Consider the following 14,769-nt stretch of genomic DNA (forward strand, 5'->3'; position numbering starts at 1 on the left):
GCTTTACATATATCCGACAAGGGATTCCAAGCTAGAAATTGCCAATAGTCACTCGTTGCTCAATTCTTTAGTAAGTACATTCTTTATTTCGATCTTATATTTTTTTTCTTTTTTCTTTATTAAACATCGCAGGGCTTCATCACGTCAAAATAGACTGAAGTTCATATTATTTCTATGGTCAAATTTAGACTTTTCATATCGTTCCAAGAGTATAACGTCCTGTTTATAAATTTATTGTCGATTTTATAGCCAGTTCTCTAATTGGTAATTAACGATTGTTGTTAACCATCATGAATCGATTCTTCATTCTTAACCGTTAATTAGAGAACATGGAAAGTAACAATTTCGGATGTGAACTAGAATGTGACTTTTAACATAGTTAATTTTATATCTGTACCAGTTAGAAAAGTATGACAGGCGTTACCGGAAATATTTGAATTTTTGACAAAAAAAAATTTAGACAGCACCACATCACGGTCCTCTATTGTTCCTGGTAGAATTTTCAAACGGAACGGATGTTGAGTATTGACATCCTTGAGTGAAGAGTTTAATTACTAACGGATATGGGCGAATGTCTTAATTAATTTTAAGAGTTAAGGCCAGCGCTGATGAATGATGAAGATACTGTTAACTGTTAATGCTTCCGGCAAAACTGTTACCTTGACGTTTAGCAGCTATGACGTCAGACTAAAGGATTCACAGGCCATTGGCTACGGGATGAGATACATCCATCTAATGTGATGTTAGGACATTCATTGTCAAAATGGAGAATGGCGGGAACGCACTCTTGTATGAAGAAATTATTATCTGTAAGAAATAATTCTGCTGCAATGAATTCTTATATTTATAATTTTTACAAATGAAATATCCCTCCGGCACAAGGAACATCTTTAGTTGAAAGTTTACATTTATATGTTTTCAGTTATATTATGATTGCTTTCAAGCTATACAATTTAATATGGTGGTTTAATTTTATAGCCAATCTCTAATCAGCACTGTGCCACCAATGCATACGAAATGAACGTGTTTTACACTTAAAAAATAACGCTCGATTTCTTGTACCGGTTAGCAAACTCCTTATAAAAAAAAAAAGACAAACGCGTATTACGACACAGTGACAGACGTTCTGTAACATGTGTTTCTCTAAAAGTGTAATATCAGTAAAGTGACTTAAAATAGTAACATTACGTATTTACTAATAAATAATCTAAAATCGAATGTTTATTCTGGCGAAAATATCCAGCATCTTAAAGCTAATGTTGCGAAATTTTCAACCGTTTTTCGCGATTTGATCCCTCGAGTTCGAGTGATGCGAATGAATCAGCTAATGATTTATCACTAATATTGTTACTTTTTGTGCTATTCACTGTGAAAAGATGATCACGTTCTTGCATAATATCGTAAACTAAGATCATCGAGGACGGAACTACTTTACTGCCTAGCAAAAAAAAATTTGCAACATATTTCGAAAAACCCGTTTCATATTATGAGTGGCAAAAATTGCAAAATATAATATCAATAGTAACATGAGTATTGTAACCACACACTGACAAGTTATTAGCTACGAATGATAATTATCGACAGTGGCGCCATCGTATCAACGTTCCACCAAGCATTTTGCGGTCGATAATTTACTGGCATTGAATAAGCACAAACAGATGTCAAATTTGAATGTTGCATTAGAAAACGAAGAAAGATCATACTGTTCTAACTTATAAATTATCCCTATCAATGCTTTTCTATCCAATATACCATTATTATATATATATATACATTTACAGTTGAAAAATATTTAACCGATCGATCAGATGAGGCATTTTGATCCCGCAGTTTCCTCTGTTGGTACGTCTTCAGCAGCCAGTGCAAGAACTTCCTCGCAAACGCGTTTATAAACCCAAGCATCTCCTTTGAGTCTCTTTCTACGGATTCCAACTAAAGGTTTCGTGTCGGACACGCCCTCCATGAGACACACCTCTAACTCAAACGAACAGGTGTTTCGCGAAGAGAAAGGTCTGGCGTATTCCTTACTGTTTCCGGACATTATTAGTTCCGTTTCGCCATGAAGAATAAACCTAAAGTTTTCAATGTAATAGAAATATCTACAATTTTTGCAATCGAACAATTTAAAACTTGCATATCTTCTCATAACTTCCTTACCCTTTTTGACGGCAAATAATTCCTTTCCGATGAAGGGCACGACGCAATTGCGATAAAACATATTTTGGACAATCGTTTGACGTGGACGAGACATTGCAAAGACCCTAGATGATTATCATGGATTATGGACTCAATAATATGCGGAAGTAAATTTTAAAGAAATTGCAAAAAGATACGAACTTTTCCTGAGAGCGTGTTTGGCTGATCTGGATCATAATTTTCACTTTTTCCACGTCGCTTTGGCGTCAAAACGTGTCTCACTCGATTCAAACTGCGCTCGAGGCCCATCATTACTTTACGGGCACTACCTGGTGTTAATGATTGTTGATTTCTGCACATAACAATTATTTAACATGCTACGTTAATATAAATAATTATTTAATCAAATATGGCTTATGTTTCTCTGCTTACGTGGTATCTGACTGTGTAATTGGTGTAGGGGTTGCAGTAAGCCTGTCCTTTTCCACCTGCTTCTTTGTGGGTACTAAAATAAGATAAATGGTTCTTTAATTTCTTTCGAGAAGACATACGTACCTGGCGAGCACTGATTCTTTACTCTAAATTGCATTTGTTTAAAAGTTTGTAGTAGCCATTAACGTCTTGGTAATTATCTACCCTGTGCACAGTCACTGTTACCATTAAGTAGAGTTAAGAGCCACTAGGATACAATATTTTAAACCCAAAACAACGAATTAGGGTTCAGTAATTAGACTTTCCATCTAAGAATGAATTAAAGTTTCCATACTTTTACGTATTTTGGTAATTTCTTTTATCGTGTAATTGCTTGAGGAAATTAAGTAAAGTCAAAATATTTTTAGTCTGTTAAATCAATATATTTAATAGAATAATACTTACTTGGCGAAGAAACGTCATCTGCATCTTTCACTCTTAATCTTTTCCGCGCTGGACCATGGGGTTCCGTAAACTGAGTTGTTACACTTTTAGCTAAAAAAAATGTATATCATATATTAGTCAATAACGTTATCATATTTCTTGTAAGATATCTGATAATGAATAAGTTCAATTCGTACGGTTCTCTGGTGTTTTCACCAATACGCCACAGGGAGCATTAGAATCTGATGACATCTTATTTACTCTACCCCTTGGAGATTGATCCAGTTTTGTGATGAAGTTACTAATTCCTTCGTATTTAGGAGTCAATTCTAGATTCTACACAGGATATATTTTTGATATTTTAAATATAAATAAATGCTCAAGAGAATCGAGAAAAAAAACGCAATACGAACCCCTCTATTTTTAAATCGTGGCCTGGCTGCTGATGTTATTTTAAAGGGAAGCCCTCGTATTTTTCTGTCAAGCAATAGCAAATATGTTGCTGTCCTATAATCAGTTCTGTCGCTCTTCGCCAATCGCTCCCAAATATCATCGGTATGCTCCCCGCAAATAGCAGACATGGTATTCAATACCTCGGTATCCCTTTCAAACTGAATAGAAATATTTAATGAAGCAATGATTTATAAAAAGATTGTTTACTAATAAATCATTACATTGATTTTTTTGACAAACGTGACAGGATTTAAAAATCCAGCCGTTATCCATGGATGATTGCACAGTTCTTCAATAGTGATTCTCTTGTTCGGATCCGTTTGCAACATTGAACGAATTAATCGCCTGCTGCTACTAGATAGCCAGCTTGGCTCGTCATATTTTCCACTCTGTAAATTACGAAATTATACATCACACTCAGAAAGATTTTTGCTACCTAATACTCACAAGGATTTTTTTATATAGATTTTCTATACTATTATCATCAAATGGAAGAAATCCACACAGTAGAGCATATAGAAGAACACCCATACTCCAAATGTCAACTTCTGATCCTGGAAAAAGTATATGTAAATTTAAAAAATTCAATTATCTTCAAGTTATATAAAACACGTTACCTAAATATTTGTTTCCCAATATAAGTTCTGGAGCTGCGTATGTTGGTGAGCCACACGAAGTAAATAAATGAGATTGCATTCCACCCTTTGGTTTGGCACAGAGGCCAAAGTCTATTAACTTCAAGTTTTGTTCTTTATCAAGCAAAACATTTTCCTAAATAAAAAATAGATTGATATTATATTTTGATTCACCAGAACTAAGTGCTTATATTTATTTACTCACAGGCTTAAGATCACGGTGTGCATATCCTAAGTCATGCAAATATGCTACAGCAGATACTATTTGACGAAAGAATTTTCGAGATTCTGTTTCGGAGAGTCTATTTTTTTCCACTAAAATTATTTAAGATATATTATCATTTACCCAGTGAAAATTATTATTAAATTGTTAAATAATTGTTAAGTATTATAGATATTTCAATAGCCTATTGTGATATTTAACAGAAATACAAGAATATACCTATATGATCGAATAACTCTCCACCAGAGCAATATTCTATTACCATAAAATAATGGGTCTCTGTTTCAATGACCTCATACAGTCTACATATATGTTGATGAGACAAAGTTTTCAATGCTTCCACTTCTAGTTTCACTCTTGGTAAATCTTCCTGTAATGAAATGTTATTACAGTGATACAAAAGTTAACAAGTAGTACAATATAACAACACTAGATTGAATCAATTACGTACAAACAAAGAAATTAATATACTTTATACCATAATGACATGTACATATTCCTATGAACCTTTTGTCATATTAAATAGATATGATAAAATAATCTATAGGCCAAGATCATAAGAAAAAAGTATTGATATCAAATAAACTACTTATATGATTTTTTTTATTAAAATAAAATTTCATTTTAATATTCACTTACGCCCAGCGCTGTCTTTTCCATAATTTTTACAGCAACTTTCTCTCCGGTGGCAATATGAGTAGCGAGTTTAACTTTTGCAAATCCTCCGCATCCGATAGTCTTTTCCAAATCGTAGAGACCCTTGAGTGCTCCATATCGGACCATTCTGCGTTCAGATTGACACCTTAACAAGTAGGCCGTCTCTTTAAAGAGCACGTTTTAAAGCCGGCATTAAACTTTTTAAACTATAACTTCGTAACGTAAACAATTGTTGACAGCCAATCAAAACTGGGAGTTAGCTACTACTAGTGCAAAGTTTTGTATCAAAGTATAAGTTTGACAGGCAAGTTTATTATTTTGTATAGATTATACAACGTATAATTAAATCTATACATATGTTAATGCTAATATTTACTGCAAGTGCAATAATTAACTTATTACAAGTATTTAATTGTCACGTGACTATAAAACTTTTCATTGGACGAAGGACCTTACGATATAAAATATACGACCGTTGAGAATACTTATGCATATGAAATTTTCTGTTGGTGTAAGATGGTGTAAATTAATACCGCTTGTCATTCCTGGGCGCTGGTAGTTTCCGGGAGTGACGTGCAAGGATAAGAGTTTGACATTTTGGAGTAAAAAATGTCATCTGCGATTAGAATGACGCTCGTTAATGGGTTGTGTTTACTTTTGTTTGTTACTAATACTATTGCTGAAAATAAATATTCTGCCACCGCAAACAAACCGAAAGATGCGGATAGTTCGAATCCATTTCCAGTCTCGTTAAGGGAACTCGATAGACCTTATCGCATAGCGAAATTGAATTTACTTTGGGCTAAAGCTAAACACGTACGTATATAATGTTCTTTTTAATGAAGTTGTACATTATAACATTATTTATTCCAGCGTTTAACCGAACCTAAACTACAATCGTTATTCAGTGATTTGAAGATTCATGACAAGGAGGAGATCGTCTTTAAACATATTAAGGCTGATGGAATGGATCCAGAAGGTCTTCAAGAAGCAACACTTAGGAAAAAACTTATTGGTATAGTAACTTGAGTATATGGCATAGTTGATACATAATTAAATTTTACATCAAGCTAATTTGTAGGTATTATGAGTACTTATGGCTTATTGGAACACTTTGCTGAAACTGATGATCCAGAATTGCTTAAAAGACACAAAGCTCTTAATGATGGATCTAATTATGTGGCCAAAGATTTGTTTAAGGATAAGAAATTAAACAAATTGTGGGCTAAAGCTGAGGTAGCTGGATTTACATGTATGTAGTTCTTTTGTTATACCAGGTTATTAAACCCAAACGCACCATCTGAATATAGTTTTACTATAGGACTCAAATGGGCATGCTAATTTTAGGTGGTGTGTTTCTACTGAATAACTCTGTATATATATATCAACATTAATATTTATTAATTTCTTTTAGCCGATGAACTCGATGCATTAAAAGAAGAATTCACACACCATCAAGAAAAGGTAGATGAATATATGAGTCTTCTACAAAACGTTCATGATGGAGATACTGATACACTTGAAAGTAAGTATATTTCATGTACGTAGACTAGTATCGTTTTCTCTGATTTTATACTGTTTTATAATTTTTATGTTATAAATTTATAGACAGCATTCACGGAAAGGCTGAAAAATGGAACATGATAGAAACTGAGGAGGAGCAAAATGATGTTCCTGGAAAAAATATGGATTATTTGTCCAAAGCAAATCTGCTCAGGTAATTTTCACTATTAACACTATTTAAATTTATGGTGAAAATATCTTACAGTTTCACTTATACAATCATAGGGAGAAACATTTAGAACTCAGAAGTGGATTTGATCGTCTAGATAGACTAGCCGCAAAGGGACCAAACCATAAAGAGTTTGTAGAACCTAAAGTACAAGGACTATGGAGAGTTGCATTGGAAGCTAAGTTTTCACCCGAGGAACTTGAATCACTAAAGGTAAGCAATATAATACATAAGCCCAGGATAGCGACAATTGAGTATTGCTGTCATTTTATCATGGATCTTAGTAAATTTAAAAATATATAGTTTTATTAATTTGACAATAAAACTCGCAAATTCTTCTGTTTTAACAGGAGGAACTCTTACATTATGAGTCTAGGTTGCTTAAATTACGTCATCTACATACTGAAGCGGCGCTGGAAGCTGCACGCAAAGGCAAGCCTTACGACTTACAGAATTCAACAGTGCAGCAACATATTAAAAAGCACACAAGGACAGTCGAGAAACTTCACATGGACATTGAAACGAAGATCATGCAGAAGCATATAGAGTTGTAAAAAATTTTCATAAGGCAATAATACTCAAGCGTCCGTAATTGGCAGTCAAGTCTTTATCGTGTAAATTGTCTAACACACTAACATGCTTAGTGTTAAAGTGCAAACGTGATATTTAGGTTTGCGTAGAATGTAAAATAAGAGAAAAGCCAAAACGATTCCTGTAACATATATACAAATATTATATATCATAAATCCTTTGTATTTTTTAAATTTTAATGAATATATGAATGTTAGCACGAATATCCAACATTGAAATATTTCAATATTTTCCTAATTCCACAATATTGTTATAATATCATTTAACAGTTGTATTACTTTAACAAAATTATGATAATCAATATGTGAAAGATGTCAATACGTGAGCACATGTTATATCAATATCTCCATAGTGATTACCAAACGCCATGTATGAAATCCTTGTGGTTATAAACACATGTCATATAAGCAGTTTACAGATCAGTAAATGTCGGCTTGATTCATAGTACACTAGTTTTTCATAGGTTTTCAGAATTGTAATATTTAATCAGCAAGACATACATTAAAGAGTAATGGCGACAGTAATTCAAGAGCGCACCATTCCTTCAATGGATACTCTTATCAAATACGACAATCCTGTGCTGGTTGCAACTCACCCAGAAAAGGTTCTTCCTAGGTTCCGGTTTTATATAGTACCATTTATCTTTTAACCGAAGTATAATGAATACTTTGCATCGAAAAAAATATTAGGTTGCTAAAGAAACAACACCACTAAAAGTCGGAGCTGGTGCTTGTAAAATACAAACCACACCGCCTACGTTAGATCTTCGTCGTGAAACTGTGGAAATTCTCAATGGAATTTTACCACCGAAAAAGTGGGAAGAAGATGGCCAAGAATGGACACAACAGGTAAGAATAAATAAATTGTTATAAGAGTTTAAGCAACGTCCTGTTTAACGAGACCGAAATGTACAATTAGATTTCAAGCACTCCTGCAACTCGATTGGACGTAATTAATCTGCAAGAACAACTGGATATGAAACTACAGCAAAGACAAGCGAAGGAAACTGGAATTTGTCCTGTTCGTCGTGAACTTTATACTCAATGCTTTGGTATAAAAATGATAGTGTCAATTTGAAGAGAAAAAAACCATGGCATTGTAATTAATCGTTACTTAGCACGACGAATGTTACTTATGTTTCTCGTAATTTTCACAGATGAAATAATACGACAAGTCACTGTAAATTGCGCAGAACGCGGTTTGCTCCTGTTGAGAGTAAGGGATGAAATTAAAATGACAATGGCAGCTTATCAAACACTTTATCAAAGCAGTATCGCATTTGGCATGCGGAAGGCTTTGCAAGTACGAGTTGCTTTTGAATGACTTAATTTCACAGTGAAGTGACTTGTATTATTTAAAAAAACAACATTTGCTTAAGGCAGGCTGAGCAAGGTAAAGAAGACTTGATAGCAACCGCTGAAGAATTACGAGTGCAAAAGGCAGAACTCGAAAAAACAGTAGCCGAACTGAGACAGAAATTCGAACAAGCCGAACGAAGAGCTGCCGAATTACGTGAAGCTGAAGATAAGAAGCATACAGAAGAAATTCAATTTCTTAAAAAAACAAATCAACAATTAAAGGTAATTTCTATGCGATTAATTTAATTTAATTTTCTAACTGTAAGTAATGAACAATATGATTGACACCATTTCTAGCAATGATACAATTTCTACTATAATTAACGCATTTACGGGAACGATTATTATATCTTTATTTTAGACTCAACTGGAAGGAATAATTGCACCGAAGAAATAAAATTTAATCTCTTCAATAAGATTTATTCATTTTGAAATACGAATGTACTGATTGAATTAAATGAAATTAAAAATTTATAAATTATACACTGTGTCACTGGTAATTATTCTTTTTTTTTTATTACAATAAGAAGTCGTAGCACTGAAATTATGTTTATTCTCGAAATTGAAGCGAATCGTATAGTCGTCAGGGAAATACAGTAAAAATGTATTTTATTGTATTATTTCACTAAAGCGGAACGATACATAATCGTAATAATGTGTGACAAGAAAAGAGAAATAAGTTCAATGGAAGATGATCTTTCGAGGAGTATTTGCCTTGCAATTATTTTTTTCTTTTTCCTAGTAAAAGGCTTGCTTAATTGTTCAGCACCTTATTTGACGATATTATGTTTATGATTAAACAAATCCTTAAAATTTGTAATTATCACGCGTTAACGATGATTACATGTAATGTATATGTTGATCTACGTGACACCTCGCTTATAGTTTAACTTAATACCTAAGTTATAAAACATATAAATATTGCTTATTTAAAGACTATAGCTGCTCGTAAATAAATATATATACTTTCATTCTAAAATATTAAATAGTTTTTATTATTCATCGTCTAATGTACCTTCAATTCGCTTCGCGTCATCGGATTATTAAAATGGAAAAAATTCTGCCTAAATACTTATACAACGGCAATGTCTAATAATTACACTCCTTAATTTTATTTACTAGCAATGCTAATTGTTCTAAGAAAAATAATTAAATAATTCATCAGGCACAAATATATCAAGAACCAAAACCGTATTAGAATTGCAGAATTCAATTATACACTTGTGCTCTAAATAAAATTACAAAAACTAGCTCGATCTTGTATTATCAGAAAAAGGACAGTGATAAGTCTAATTAAAATCTTTCCCTGTTAGAGACACCACTGTCATGTTTGGTAAAACCGTTAAAGATTTCCAAGAGGAAGAAATAGACACAACGGTGCAAGCAAGAAAGATAAGCTTCATAAAATTATTATGCAAGTTCTAAGATTAATACATTTCTTGAAATCAATACTTCCTATCAATAACGTCAATCATTCATGACATCATTACACATTATTTCAATAATTTTGAAACCTCTGGCAACCGATTCTGCTTCTAATGAATTCTACAGAAACAAAATTACGCGTGAGGACATGCAAAACCGTCGCATTTTCTTGTCAAAAGAATCTCTATGAAAGAACATACGCACAGTAGACAATTATTTAGCTATCCGCAGAAATTTTATTTCGTATTAAAAAAACGCATGTCTTCATTAACGATTTTAATTCTTGCACAATGGCATTACTAATGAAATATATATTTTGTAATGTGTATAGTTTAATTCACAGACAATGTGATTTATTATGCATGTGTTTCTTTATACTCATACTTTGTAAATAAGTGCCATTCGAATGCCTCTAAGCATTCATACATTTAACGTTAATTAATTTAAAAAAATACAAATAACGTATTCGCACGCTAAATAAAGAAGGTACACGTACATTTTTGTACATATATTTTATTTATGTACCTTCAACGTAAACGATAAGTGGCATTTAATTTTTCATTTTTAGAAAATTGGCACTTTATGAATATTTACTTAAACAATGTCGCAGTGAAAAGTTTGTGTAAAATGTGTGTAATGTTAGAATATATGTATATGTCCCAATGTATAATTGTTTTCTGTTGAAAGTCAATAGCTTTATAAAAAAAATACAAAATCAGGGGTTATGGACGTAATTAGTGTGTGGGGAGAGATTTCTAAAAAATTTCTGTATATATGATTTAAGCTATTGGTCCCTTTCACCTAATCCCGCTTTCGTAATTCACCATCGATAATTCATTATTTGCTTCATACCTATTTAGCATTAAAGTTTACTTCTCGTTCAGCACGCATACACAGTTACAGGTCGTGTGTCACTTTAACAAGTATATATCAACAATACGAAGTGGTTACATATGAAAATATTGTATATATATCCAATATAAAATAATACACTTAATTGCAAGGCCTATAAGTTGTGATTATTACTATTATTACCGCGATGGCGCCTTCTTGGAAACACTTAATATTACTAGATGCTCCGAGATACCTGTTGGCAGCCCATTAGAGAAGAATTTCAATTATTATCATACGACACCACACATTTTTACGCATCGAGAATCTTTCTATCAGGCATCTTTGTTAGATTGCATAACCACAGATCATACAAGTATAGTTATACATGACAGCGAGACAATTTTTAATTGATACTAAAGGTATCGATACCAGTCAAATCAACAATACTTAATAATTAGCACTTTATAAGTAGCACGTAGGTCATTATTGTATAACGTTACCACTTTATAATACAGAAGAAATTAATCTGTTTAGGATATCGAGAAAGAAAAAGATTTTCTTAAAAAAAACTATTCCCAAAAAGGTTAATACAATACTGTAAAATCGAATGTCGTGGGATCTGTACACATATGTTGAAAAAATGCTATGTAGATAGAAGAGTTTGGCTACTTATTATTAAAGTAAAATAAATAAAATACTTTACAGATTGTCTGTTTATGTGTGATTGTTTCTGTGTATGTGTGATTGGGTTTGTGTTGCACACGCGTCGCCTTATTGTGATCTTAATACTTTGAAGCTATCTAATTAATTATAACGGACTTCACAATTTTCTCCAACCAATTCTGTGATTACAAATATTTTGAGTAACCTAACATGACAATAACTTACACGCACCTAACCAAATCGTTAAGACAACCACGCGTTCACAGAGCGTGCTTGATTTTTTTTTTTTTTTTATTTTGGAAGGATCAGATTGTACCTTGCAGAACTTTTTAACTTCAGTAGGTCACAACTGTACAATTAATAATTGACTGCTAGTTAAACAACGCTTCATATACAATTCAATTATTCTCCAATTGATATTGTATGTCTGAATACTGTTATCTTTTATACTTTTAATTAGCATTACTCTGTCTCTAGGAAGTATTAAGGAAAGATAATACATCCCGTTAGCAGTCTACAGCAAGTATCAGTTTCGGACTAAATTATATGATTAATTAATCACAACCACTGTGATGTACTGATTATATGAAAGTAGGAATGTGTACTTCATATGAGTTGATGACAGAATCAAATGGTATCGACTTATCAAAGTTTCCATAAACGAAAAAAAAAAGTGATACATTTGAAAGTTTAAGTATTTTGCAAGTCAAATAAACCAATTACATTCGAGGTTTAAATAATACTTGTAATAAACTTAAAATAAATAGTGACACAGCAGAGTACCTTATGCCTTTATACTTATTGTACTTCTAACCATTCTCAAGTAGTTGTATGTGTACTTAATCCATCAGTTAAATATCGGATGGATTAAAATTGGACACAGACCAATTAATCAAGTCCCCTAAACGACTCATCTATCAAGAAGAACGCAATTGCACCAATAGTGTCGCGTCGCCTTGTTAACAAAAAATAATGTCAGTTAACAGACAGCGATTAATCAGCACGTTTCGAAAAAAAATGATGACACTCTTTCCCTTACATGCGTAATATATGCCTAAATGAATTTTGCACCAATAGGTTCAATGCCGTCAGGAAAGAAAGTTCACGACTTTAATGGCGACCCTTCTTCGAGCGCTTGGTTTTCCTCTTCTTGGACGCGGTGGTGCCTACTGTGGTTGCACTAGCGGGAGTAGCAGTAGTGGAATCTTTTGGCGTGTCCGTAGGAATAATTAATTCGGCTTTTTCATCCAATGGCGTACTCACTACGGAAGATTGTCCCGTGCCCTCTTCGCTGTCACTTCCAGCATCTTTCGCACCGTCACCCACAGTCTCCTCCAATTCTTCCTCCGCATTACTTAGCTCCAGAGAAATGATCTTCTCGCGCAGAGTTTCAACCTGATTATACAGACATTATCTTATTGGAGATGGTGAATACATGATGATGACTTGTGCGTGACAATACCAAAGTTATCAGTGACAATTATAAATCATTAGAGTACGAAAGTTCGCGTCAGTCCCTTTTCTGCTGCCCATAAAAAGTCTTATAGTTATCATGGCTCATAAATTCTTGACCATTAATACAAAGCCGGGTCTATACTAGATCGTACGAGATTCAAGATGCAGAAAATATGTTACACAAGATCGTATAAGATCATATCAGATTCGCACAATAACAATAACATAATAGGAACATTGGACAGACAGGAACTTCCAAACCTTAATAATAATAACAAATACACGTATAATCATGCCAAAACAAATTAGAAACCCATAGAAAGATAGAAAAGCATACCGATAGTAGAAGAAGGTATTGTCAATGATCAGTGGACATGAAATGATTGGCTCAAGGCAGTGTAGATAACATTCCAGGCGTAACAATTGGAATCTTGGAAAAAACATTCAACAATCAATCAAACAATCATAACCGATTAAAATAGTAATCAACATATGGTTAGTATTATTATCTACTTCAGGCCATGCATATATATATATATAACCAAATAAAATACAGTAACATGCAGTACACGTACGCGCAACAAACTACAACTCGAATGATCCTTGATTCGCATATCTTGCGACATAATAAATTCAAATATCTTACAAAAATATAAAATAATTTAAAAAAAAAAAAAGAACCGCATCCAATCTACTTTTTTCAATTTTTTCTAGCAGCCAGTAATTTGACGTGATCGCAAAGTTGGATAATAAAAAAAAAGTTATAGTTTAACAATCGAGGGATCTAACACGTGATCAATTCTATCGCACGTAGAATTTCAAAATTTGTAAATACCAGTGTACATACGCATTTCCCTATGCCCCTGTGTGTACTGTATGTGTGTGTATATATATCTATATATATACAAGACGATCTGGTTTAAGTAACTGGTAGTGGTGTAGTGCTCTAATTAGATATTGGCAGTGATATTGATAGTGACAGTGGTACTGATAGTGGTACTGATAGTGGTACTGATAGTGGTAGTGATAGTACCTCGCGCTCGATCAGCTTCTCCACGTATTCGACAGTTCGCACGCGACGTTCGCCGGTGACCTCGTCGACGTACTCTTCGGTGCGCCTAGTCACCTTCTCGTCCACTACTTTCTCAGATTCGCGTACAGCTTTTGGGGGACCCAACTTGCTGCGCACAGCAAGCTTAGGGAAATCAGCACTAGATGGCCGTAACGTAGTAAACTACCCACAGATAGACAGACAAACGAGATTCGCTTTAAGTATTTTTTTTCGTCTAATTCTAACATGATTAGCGGGCCTCTTTCGCTTATTACGAGCAAAACAAGCAATTAGTAACAAACCAAATTGTGTTAAAGGTACGACCCTGACATTTCGAGGAGGTATATTGTGGTTAATGCATTATTAATTTACGTTTAATTATAAAAATGTTTAAAAGTTATTCGTTCTTTAACCGGAAGTGAAGGTACTCACGTCCGACTGTTTTTCGTCGTCTTGTGGCGATGGCGCCACTGGTGGTGGTTCTTGGGGTAGATCAGGCTTTGGCGATGTGTCCATCATTTCACTCATTTTCTTTATCACCATTTGGGCTTGTAGCGCATCCTATTGGCAAAAGATAATAGTCATTATTGTTTGTTGTAATGAGTATCGGTGAAAGTATTTGACAAAATGATGAGGACATTACACAAAAACTTTATAAAAGTATTTTCTCCATTCTTTTGTTTTTATAAATAAGCATAGTC

At 33.5% G+C, this 14,769-nt stretch overlaps 4 protein-coding genes across 14 annotated transcripts in view; 2 read left to right on the forward strand and 2 right to left on the reverse strand.

The window, feature by feature from the left end:
- Positions 1 to 785: 785 nt before the first annotated feature.
- Positions 786 to 5,085, reverse strand: LOC107269036 (maternal embryonic leucine zipper kinase). Its single transcript, XM_025086288.1, has 13 exons — positions 4,942 to 5,085; positions 4,522 to 4,672; positions 4,285 to 4,394; positions 4,062 to 4,215; positions 3,892 to 3,998; positions 3,666 to 3,833; positions 3,405 to 3,602; positions 3,189 to 3,327; positions 3,013 to 3,102; positions 2,569 to 2,641; positions 2,338 to 2,488; positions 2,158 to 2,261; positions 786 to 2,072 (listed from the first exon to the last, which is right to left on the reverse strand). Exons 1-13 carry the CDS (start codon positions 5,083 to 5,085, stop codon positions 1,805 to 1,807), a joined length of 1,857 nt encoding a protein of 618 aa, XP_024942056.1. The 3' UTR covers positions 786 to 1,804.
- Positions 5,086 to 5,495: 410 nt separating this feature from the next.
- Positions 5,496 to 7,487, forward strand: LOC107269037 (alpha-2-macroglobulin receptor-associated protein). The gene is made up of 7 exons (XM_015742450.2): positions 5,496 to 5,775; positions 5,833 to 5,974; positions 6,041 to 6,211; positions 6,374 to 6,484; positions 6,568 to 6,676; positions 6,748 to 6,904; positions 7,042 to 7,487. Exons 1-7 carry the CDS (start codon positions 5,569 to 5,571, stop codon positions 7,243 to 7,245), a joined length of 1,101 nt encoding a protein of 366 aa, XP_015597936.1. The 5' UTR covers positions 5,496 to 5,568; the 3' UTR covers positions 7,246 to 7,487.
- A 45-nt stretch (positions 7,488 to 7,532) lies between these two features.
- LOC107269038 (axonemal dynein light intermediate polypeptide 1) lies at positions 7,533 to 9,037 on the forward strand. Its single transcript, XM_015742451.2, has 6 exons — positions 7,533 to 7,886; positions 7,972 to 8,130; positions 8,201 to 8,333; positions 8,439 to 8,584; positions 8,665 to 8,862; positions 9,002 to 9,037. Exons 1-6 carry the CDS (start codon positions 7,794 to 7,796, stop codon positions 9,035 to 9,037), a joined length of 765 nt encoding a protein of 254 aa, XP_015597937.1. The 5' UTR covers positions 7,533 to 7,793.
- Positions 9,038 to 9,173: 136 nt separating this feature from the next.
- Positions 9,174 to 14,769, reverse strand: part of LOC107269035 (protein lap4) — a 40,069-nt gene continuing 34,473 nt past the window's right edge. For 8 of the 11 annotated variants that reach the window (XM_025086279.1, XM_015742442.2, XM_015742446.2 and 5 more), the window contains 3 exons: positions 14,501 to 14,629; positions 14,051 to 14,251; positions 9,174 to 12,957 (listed from right to left, as the gene is read on the reverse strand). In XM_025086279.1, the coding sequence (XP_024942047.1) occupies positions 12,673 to 12,957; positions 14,051 to 14,251; positions 14,501 to 14,629 (615 nt within the window). In that variant the 3' untranslated portion in view covers positions 9,174 to 12,672. Of the gene's footprint in view, positions 12,958 to 13,354; positions 13,448 to 14,050; positions 14,252 to 14,500; positions 14,630 to 14,769 lie in introns of all 11 variants that reach the window. The other 3 variants (XR_001537968.2, XR_003060057.1, XM_015742444.2) reach the window with 3 other exon arrangements.

This window comes from Cephus cinctus, unplaced genomic scaffold, assembly GCF_000341935.2.
Source record: "Cephus cinctus unplaced genomic scaffold, Ccin1 Ccin1_scaffold0597, whole genome shotgun sequence".
NCBI classification, from domain to species: Eukaryota; Metazoa; Arthropoda; class Insecta; order Hymenoptera; family Cephidae; genus Cephus; species Cephus cinctus.